At 36.1% G+C, this 9,450-nt stretch overlaps 2 protein-coding genes across 2 annotated transcripts; both read left to right on the top strand.

The window, feature by feature from the left end:
* The first annotated feature begins 246 nt into the window (after window positions 1–246).
* Window positions 247–2,943, top strand: LOC114358715 (chymotrypsin-1-like). Its single transcript, XM_028312753.1, has 5 exons — window positions 247–480; window positions 720–987; window positions 1,290–1,385; window positions 1,761–1,954; window positions 2,409–2,943. The coding sequence occupies exons 1-5, from the start codon at window positions 289–291 to the stop codon at window positions 2,508–2,510; spliced, it is 852 nt and encodes a 283-aa protein (XP_028168554.1). The 5' UTR covers window positions 247–288; the 3' UTR covers window positions 2,511–2,943.
* Window positions 2,944–5,503: 2,560 nt separating this feature from the next.
* Window positions 5,504–9,184, top strand: LOC114358723 (collagenase-like). The gene is made up of 5 exons (XM_028312763.1): window positions 5,504–5,735; window positions 7,676–7,946; window positions 8,180–8,275; window positions 8,379–8,572; window positions 9,050–9,184. The coding sequence occupies exons 1-5, from the start codon at window positions 5,547–5,549 to the stop codon at window positions 9,149–9,151; spliced, it is 852 nt and encodes a 283-aa protein (XP_028168564.1). The 5' UTR covers window positions 5,504–5,546; the 3' UTR covers window positions 9,152–9,184.
* The last annotated feature ends 266 nt before the right edge of the window (window positions 9,185–9,450 follow it).

The raw sequence follows: 9,450 nt of genomic DNA, 5'->3' as shown, positions 1-9,450 counted from the left end.
GCGGTTTATTTGATGTTGAGTATATGTGTAAAATGGGATTGAAAAAAACTGGTCCAAATTACCGGACTCTCCCTTACTATTGATTGGGGAATCCATTGGCAAAACACCGAAATCTTGACAAGATAAATCGTAAAAACCAATTTCCTCTAAAAAGGTAAGTTTTCATCAATAAAACGCTAATTACTTATCACTTCACGGATAAGATAATTACCAGTTTTTGATGCAATATAAATACAAAATTCACACTACTATAGTACTCACTTGGTCTTGGGAGGCAAAGTTTCTAGAATGAAGTGGTGCTTGTTACTTTTTTTAGTAGCAGTTGTAGTGGAAGCGGTTCCCTTTGAGGGACCGCGGTGGTCCTACCACGAGAAAGTGGGAATTCCGATGTCCGAGCAATTGAAGAAGTTTGAGTTGGCAGCCAATTCTAGCAGAATTGTCGGCGGCACCTCGGTGCCTCTTGGCAAGCATCCTTTCATGGTAAGTTTTTTTAAGTTAAATCACTGTTTTATCTTGAGAGTTATGCTGGATTATCTTAACAAAGAAAATATTGGACTACTTTAGGCTGTTGTTATTGAAGTTCATGATACACCATTATCAATAGCTTATAGTACCAATGGCTGGATGTGGGCTACGTACTACGTACTCGCAACTCGATTCGGCCAGTCTAACGCAAACATTCAGCCATTTTCGTTTTAAATATGAACCCTTATTATTAGGTGGGAATCGTGATTCACTTGTTCACCCCGGCCACGTCTGTGTGCGGAGCATCTCTCTTGACGCACACGCGCTCGCTGACGGCAGCGCACTGCTGGTACGACGGCTGGCGCTGGGCGCGCATGTTCACCATGGTCTTCGGCTCCCAGAGGCTGCATATTGGCGGTTTGCGTATCGACACCGAAGATGTTGAGATGCATCCCGACTGGAACACATTGAATCTCAACAACGACGTCGCTATCGTCCGACACGATTGGGTTGCCTTTAATGGTAAGGTTACTGACCAGCAAACCCAATATTTGAAGACCACTTAGTCTGGTAGTTCTAGTACAAGAACACTAGCTGATTAACTCTCATCATCACACTCATAATACTTCCCTTACGGGATTCAAACAGAGCAACTTCATTAATTTAATTCAGTGAGTCAGTATAGAAGGAATGCGACAATTCATTCTTATTTTTGCAGTCATTTTTATATTTTGATAGTGAACTATAGATAAAGTCATAATGATTAACTTATCATAATTATCTTTACAGTGATGAATCACAGTTTCTCTTTTTATCTTTTGCAGATATTACTAGACCCATTAATCTACCAATTGATCAAGCAAACAACGATTTCGCTGGATCTTGGGCGGTAGCTGTGGGTTACGGGAGACAATTCGATGGTAAGTGCATACTGCATGCATAAAACGGTATTTTTGTACTTTTACTCAATTTTAAACATTAAGGCCCAGAACAGACGGTGAAACGCAACTGCAACAAAACTGCAACTTTGTGATGATTCTGATGAGTGAAACTGAAACTTTCAAACTGTTCGCGTCATGTGTGGTCTCTCAACGGACGCTATGGCAGAAACTTAGATGCAACTCAAAAGTAACTAGCAGTTGCAGTTTCGTTGCAGTTGCGTTTCACCTATTCTGGACCTAAATTAACTAACTAACAGTAAAGTCTCTCAACAAAAACAAATATCCTTAATTTCGACGAAAGCAACATTTAGGTCATGACTGTGTCAAAATTAACTTTTTATAATTTTTTTTTAGGTCAGGTTCCCACATTTAATCCGGACTTGAGAGAAGCACATCTTCAGGTGGTGCCAAACGAAGTGTGTTGGCAGTTGTATCCTAGTTTGGTTGCAGACTCAACTCTCTGCACAAGAGGACCTATTGGGACCAATATTTGCCAAGGTGACTCAGGCGGCCCTCTTGCGCTTGAAACTGGCGATGACCGTATTCTGGTAATTTTTATTACTTTACTAGCTTTTGCCCGCGGCTTCACCCTCGTGAAATTTAGTTGTCACAGATCGTGATAAATTATAGCCTATATGTTATTCTGGGTTATAAACAATAATACTGTAAAGTTTCATCAAAATCAGTTCCGTTTTTTTGCGTGAAAAAGTTAACAAACATGTTGACATCCAGACATCCATACAAACTTTCGCATAATATAATATTAGGATTAACATCTGATTTAGAAGAAACAACCTTTTTACTACTGACTTATGGACGAGGATTTTTTACTTCAAGCCGTATGTTCTGATACTTTGATATTATTTTTGGTTTTAGGTTTGATCCATCGAAATTTTGCCCAGAAGAAGAAATATTTTTTCTGTTTTAATTTGTTCTTAATATGGTTTCAATATCATATGATAAAATGAATTAAAATTAATAAGAAAACTTATCTATTTACAGATTGGTGTTGTTTCGTTCGGAGCTATAAGCTGTGAGGGAGGGCATGCAGCTGGCTATGCGCGAGTGACCTCGTTTTTACCCTGGATTCTATCAAGAAACTAAATTACTTTAGTAAATATTGTTTGAATAATATCTTAACACGTGTATTTAATAATATATTATACATATAAATACGTATATTAATTTCATGATCCTTCTTCATATTAATTATGGTAAAGATTTTCGGATAAAACTTTAGAATCTATGTAAAAAATATGTGTCTAATGCTTTTTCAAAGCCTAGCAAAAATAAAGGAGTTTTATGAGAGAGCTTTATGGGTTTTTCTAGACACGCGGTAGCGTGTAAAGTTCAAGTAACAGATACTGGCGAGCAGCACCGTGTGTAATATTACACGAACCATTTGGAACTTTTGACCCCTGAACTCAAAAACTATCTAGATATTATGTATATTATAAAAGCGAAAGGTCACTGACTGACTCACTCGGTAATCCATCACGAAATTTCAGAAACTACAATTAGTGCTAGGAGTCTTGAATTTTTCTTGGGGGTTGTTCTGTTTAGAACGTAGGTGTTCACTAAGACGGGATTTTGCAAAATTCAACTCCTAAGGGAGTAAAACGAGAACCACACGTACGAAGTTGCGGGCTGCCGCTAGTTAAATTTGGCTCATTATTGAAACTTGCTTGATACGAAATGTGCTACTTTCATAAACATAATATCCTAAACGGTTATTTAGGTATTAACATCCAAAAATCGTCATTTTTATCCCTGACTGACCTATACACATTAATCTCAAACTTCGTGTGCTTTATCACCATGCTCAAAAATGATTGAATAAGTGACTAACACTGTCAATGGATGGATTAACAGATAAGTAGTAGGTTTTAATTACGTCAGGTGCCTATCGTAGCTGATAACTTTGTAGCTGTGTATAAAGATTGTTTGTTTCCCAAATATTGATAAATAAATTAATAATAGAAGAAACAACTGCATTTTAATTCAAACCTCAGTACTCTGTAGATATCCCTCGCACATGAAGAACGTTATTTTAATACAAAATGATGAGATTATGACTGACCAAGTTTGGGATAATCTTCATAGTTAATCAAATATATAAAATGAGTAAATACACAGTATTTATAATCTACTGTGGTAGATATCCTTGGACAATTTTACACTGCACGACCTAGTCCCAAACTAAGCAAAGCTTGTACCATGGGTACCAGAGAACCACAGATATAGATATACCTAGATAACGCGAATGCACCTACTTCGCGTGTCCCGATCCCGATAAATCATCGGAATGAGCTGCCGCTGCTCACAGTCCACGCGCGTCTGTTGTTGCATGCGGACGGCCGCGAAAACTAGAAAAATGCCTCAATGTGTGATAATTAATTGCAATAAGCCAAAAACTTCGAGCTCCCAAAGGCAAGGACATATTTCCTATCACGGGTAAGTTATTTTGATATAATATTGAGTGTTAATTCATTTTAAAACAATTTTTTAAGTATTACAAGCGTTGGTTTCAAGAATGTACCTAAAAACTTATAACTTACCATTCAAACAATTTTTTACGATACATTGCCGGGTTTGTTTTGAGCGTTTGATCTGACGTTATGTGTTTAGAGGCGATGTATAACGGACAAGCGCCACTGTCGCGCATCGCTTCGACTTCGTTGTACACGCAACTTCTCATTCGTCTGTCAAATTTTGCTACTAGTGTTGTTCGTTCTACTACTTTAATCAATAAATCGATTCTTATCGATATCGGACAGACGAATGATACTAATTTATTATTAAAAAATAACTCTCATATATAAATAAATATTCTAATTAATGTGTATTTGTAGTATTTATTTATGACTTTTTTTCCTAGTTTTCGATTTAAAAAAAATGAAGATAATGGATTAAAGAAACACCACAACAACCTCTATTGTTGTCAAGGAAGAGAAAATTAGAAAAAGTATAGTATAGATATATGTATTTTCATGTAAAAGTATTTATAATAATGTGTGTACATACATATAAGAAATAATGATCTGCTGATGATGATGTAGATTGTAGAGAAATGAATACAAGTAGTGTACGTGATTTTGATGATTTTTATAAAACATTGCCACAAATAACAGAATTTTGTGACCAAATAATCACATAATATTGCTGGATATGTTATAAGAGCAATACAAAATATCTACGAGGCACCGTTGTCGAGATATTGATATTTTAATAAAAACTTAAAATGTATTTTATTCACTATTTAAAGTAAATAATAACATATTTTAAGTTTTTATTAATACGGGATCGTGTCTAAAATTAGCCTTTTAGAATTCAATGAAAATATTATCTATTTAAACATTCCGTTTAATATCATTCGTCTGTATATCTCATTCGTCTGTGTATCTCATTCGTCTGTCAGATAATCGATGCCATTTCTGTGATCGTAGCGGTGCGTTGGGGCAGCGGCGGCATCGGCATCTTTGAATCGATTACGATTTCCCGTCACTAAATGTTGTCTGTGACGTCACAGTAGGTATTAAAAAGTCGGCACGCTTGGTTTTAATACAGATCGTGCTACTTGCGTTATCTATGTATATCTATATCTGTGCAGACAACGGATATAAATATTTTTTTTTGTAAATACATAATCATAGATAGAAAAAACCAAGACCAATACAAGCAAAATGTGCTCCAGTCGATGAAGCACATGATGTCGCGCCCTGACTGCCCGAGCAACTGCACTCAGGAGAATTTAATGAATTCTGCTGACAACGCCACTCTTGTAGCGAAGTTTTGGGCTGACACTGTGTAGGTTTGTTGTCGACACGAAAGAATACAAATGAATTATTATGTTCATGCACGAAAATGGTTCTTGAACTGTGTATACTCACTCGGCACTTCACGACAGAAGTAATGTATCAATCATAAATCAGTCGATTATATTTTAAACTATTCACCGGTTTATCATGACGTGAGTGACAAGATTGATAACAATTATCTTAAATAATTAATTTCCCAAAGGTAAATAATTTGGGAAATCCTAATTAGATATACCGCGGATAAGATACTACTATCGCGGTCGATGTATATAAACTATGAATTTCATATTGTGAACACTTTTCTAAACTATTTTCGGCAGAAATGAAGTGGTTTTTGCTAGTATTTGTAGCGGTTGTGGCGGTAGAAGCAGGTCCTTTCAATGGACGTCAGTCGTACCATGAGTCGGTGGGGATTCCACTATCGGAAAGCATAAAGCAACGGGAGCTTGCAGCTGATTCTTCGAGAATTGTTGGGGGTACCGTAGTGCCTCTTGGCCAACACCCTTTTATGGTGAGTTCACATTTAGCATTCATTGAACGGATCGTTTTTATAGCAATACTAGCTGACCCGGCGAACTTTGTTCCGCCTTAATGGCAATAAATAACGGGATAAAAAGTATCCTATGTCCTTCTCCTGGCTCTAAACTACCTCCCTGACAATTTTCAGCTAAATCGGTTCAGCCGTTCTTAAGTTATAAGTGGAGTAACTAACACGACTTTCTTTTATATAATAGACTAGCTGACCCGGCGAACTTTGTTCCGCCTTAATGGCAATAAATAAGCAGACTTTTTTTAATTTCGAACGGGATAAAAAGTATCCTATGTCCTTCTCCTGGCTCTAAACTACTTCCCTGACAATTTTCAGCTAAATCGGTTCAGCCGTTCTTGAGTTATAAGCGAAGTAACTAACACGACTTTCTTTTATATACAGTGTGAGTCACGTTAAAGTGTACATATGAAAATAGATAAAACTAGACCTATTTTTATCGACAAAAAAGAGGTCAAAAATTTTTTGAGATTTTTTTTTAATTATTTATAGAATATTTTTTCTTCCAATTACTTATTGTAAAGAAAACGTAATAACTTTTAAACTAAGCGGTATATCCTGATAAAATAAAAACAGTCATAATGCTAAATAACAGGCGATACTGAAAAAATACATAAAATACCCAGAAAATGCTAACAAATAATAAAAAATGAGACTTTTTGAAAAAAATCTGCTTAAAAATTCGTATTTTTTTGGTTATTTGATAAATTTCTCAAAAAAATGCCCCTATAACAGGTGGTTTTTATTACTTTGTATTATTCTCTATCGTATTATCTTTGTAAAACCAAAAATTGCATGTCTCTATTCCTATCACAACATTTGCTATGATCGTTTGAACAAAGGCCTGCCACAACATTATTCTCCGCTATAGGTAGAGACAAATTTAATTTTAACTAAAAAGCTTATTTTACTTCGAAATCTTTTGTTTTTATTTGAAATCTAACTTGTCTTTATCAAAATTACAAATCTAGAGCCATTTTCATTTTCGTTGTTAACGAAGCGTTGAATGGCGCGCCCGGAGAGGCTTAGTTCAAACAATCATTGCAAACGTTGTGATAGGGATAGGGACATGCGATTTTTGGTTTTACGAAGGTAATACGATAGAAAATAATACAAAGTAATAAAAACCACCGGTTATAGGGGCATTTTTTGGAGAAATTTATCAAATAACCAAAAAAACACGAATTTTTAAGCAGATTTTTTTCAAAAAGTATCATTTTTTATTATTTGTTGGCCTTTTTGTGTATTTTATGTATTTTTTAGTATCGCTTATTATTTAGCATTATTACTGTTTTTTTTTTTCAGGATATACCGCTTAGTTTAAAAGTTATTACGTTTTCTTTACAATAGGTAATTGGAAGAAAAAAAATTCGATAAAAAATTAAAAAAAAATCTCAAAAATTTTTTGACCTCTTTTTTGTCGATAAAAATAAGTCTAGTTTCATCTATTTTCATATGTACACTTTAACGTGACTCACACTGTATATAGATTAATATTTGTAATGTAGGCAACATAAAAACATAACCTTCCTTCTGGCGTAATCGGGTGAAAATTGGACTTTCACCTTGCACGATCGCCATTTGCATTTAATTTTGGCTCTTTCCATTATTAAATATAGCTTTTGCCCGCGGCTTCACTCGCGTGAAATTTAGTTTGTCACAGATCGTCATAAATTATAGCCCATATGTTATTTTGGGTTATAAACAATAATACTGTAAAGTTTCATCAAAATCCGTTTAGTAGTTTTTTCGTGAAAGAGTAACAAACATCCAGACATCCACTCAAACTTTCGCATTTATAATATTAAGTAGGATTATGAGACCTGGATTACTTGAACGCTCTCAGCTTCCATCATCGTATTTCGTGCTTGACAAAATTTAACCCTGTGTCCTTATCAATTCAGGTGGGAATCGTGATCTATTTGCACAATAGTCCAAGCACATCCATGTGCGGCGCGTCTCTCCTGACGCACACACGCTCTCTGACGGCGGCACACTGTTGGCACGATGGCTGGCTCTCGGCGTACCTGTTCACCTTGGTGTTCGGCTCTCAGACGCTGCATACTGGTGGTTTGCGTATCGACACCCAAGACATCGAGATGCATCCCGATTGGAGCACAATGACCCTACACAACGACATCGCCATCGTCAGACACGATTGGGTTGACTTTAACGGTAAGGTTACTAGCAAATCTAAAATTTAGGCCACTTAGTCTGGTGATTCTCGTATCAAAACATTAGTTGATGTAGCTTTCATCAACACACTCATAATGTACCCTCGGTATTCAAACAAAGCAACTTCAGTATATAACGTGCTCCTTTTGATTTTCTGAAATTTCATGGGTATATTTATGAATAAAAACAGTGAAAATGTAAATGATCATAATTTCTCTATTTGCCTTTTGCAGATATCATCAGGCCCATTAATCTACCAACAAATCAAGCAAACAACGACTTTGCTGGATCTTGGGCGGTAGCTGTTGGCTACGGAAGACAATATGATAGTAAGTGCACACTCCACACTACCTGGCGTAGGTTATGCCAGAAAAAAAACACGAATTTATGTACTTTTAAGTCAGGAGTGTTAACTTTTTTTAATTTTTTCAGCTCAGACTCCCATATTCAATCCGGACTTGAGAGAGGCTCACCTTCAAGTGATTCCGAACCAGGAATGTAATGCGATCTATCCTGGCATGATTGTAGACACAACTCTCTGCACGAGAGGACCTGTCGGGACTAACATTTGCCTCGGTGACTCAGGCGGTCCTCTTGCGCTTGGAACCGGCAGTGACCAAATTCTGGTAAATACCTATCAATATTTTGTTAACATCTGTGTGCCTACCATGAGTTTACGTAAGGTGAGCTCGTTAGCGAATACGTCAAAAAATTATATGAAGATTTTATTTCTTGAAAGTAGCCGCTAGGGGCGCTGCACAATATGTCATACATTTAAATGTCATTTTTTTTCGCAGTCGCTAGCGAGCACACCTAACGTAAACTCATGGTAGGCACACTGCTCTGACACGTTTTTCTATTGTTTCACTTGGGACGAAAGTGCAGTCTTATTTATGTTCTGAGTACTTTGCGAATCTAAGAAATCCTCAAAGTATTTTCTACATTAAAATTTGACTATAACATTTTCTGAAAATTAAGGTTTGATCTTCGGAAATTTTAGTCACAAGAAGAAATGTGTTTTTGGTTGTTGCTATCTGTCATTAACTTTTCATTCATTTTGCTCATCAAGGTTTCAATAGAAATGATAATGTATCTATTTACAGATTGGTGTTGTTTCGTTCGGAGCTGGTGCCTGCGAGGGAGGTCATCCAGCTGGCTATGCGCGCGTGACCTCTTTCTTACCCTGGATTCTATCAAGAGATTAAACTATTTTAATAAATATCACTTAGAATATATTATTTATTACTTGTATAAATTGATGGTCCTTGTCCAATATAGAAATCACACAAAAAGCATGCTGTTGTCCCGTGAAACGCTCCATAATGACCAAAAATTCAAGAATTTATGCACAGTTTCCCATCAACCACGAGTCCCCACCTCAAACCGAGAAATTAATCAAGTGTTGCTATTGACAAAAATGTTCGTCCATCATGTAGAATATACTTTAAATTCCTTTAAAAGGAATAGGTTCACTACAAAAATGTTGAACCATCAAGCCTCAAGA

This window comes from Ostrinia furnacalis, unplaced genomic scaffold, assembly GCF_004193835.3.
Source record: "Ostrinia furnacalis isolate ACB-3 unplaced genomic scaffold, ASM419383v2 OfSCF0294, whole genome shotgun sequence".
NCBI lineage: Eukaryota > Metazoa > Arthropoda > Insecta > Lepidoptera > Crambidae > Ostrinia > Ostrinia furnacalis.
This window is presented reverse-complemented; position numbering and strand designations above follow the sequence as displayed.

What these genes read in the sequence shown, in the direction of transcription:
- LOC114358723 (XM_028312763.1), top strand. Translation starts at nt 5,547, where the DNA reads ATGAAGTGGTTTTTGCTAGTATTTGTAGCGGTTGTGGCGGTAGAAGCA. An exon ending in CTACGGAAGACAATATGATA is followed by an intron (nt 8,276 to 8,378) that starts GTAAGTGCACAC and finishes TAATTTTTTCAG; the next exon opens with CTCAGACTCCCATATTCAAT. An exon ending in CCGGCAGTGACCAAATTCTG is followed by an intron (nt 8,573 to 9,049) that starts GTAAATACCTAT and finishes ATCTATTTACAG; the next exon opens with ATTGGTGTTGTTTCGTTCGG.
- LOC114358715 (XM_028312753.1), top strand. Translation starts at nt 289, where the DNA reads ATGAAGTGGTGCTTGTTACTTTTTTTAGTAGCAGTTGTAGTGGAAGCG. An exon ending in TTACGGGAGACAATTCGATG is followed by an intron (nt 1,386 to 1,760) that starts GTAAGTGCATAC and finishes ATTTTTTTTTAG; the next exon opens with GTCAGGTTCCCACATTTAAT. An exon ending in CTGGCGATGACCGTATTCTG is followed by an intron (nt 1,955 to 2,408) that starts GTAATTTTTATT and finishes ATCTATTTACAG; the next exon opens with ATTGGTGTTGTTTCGTTCGG.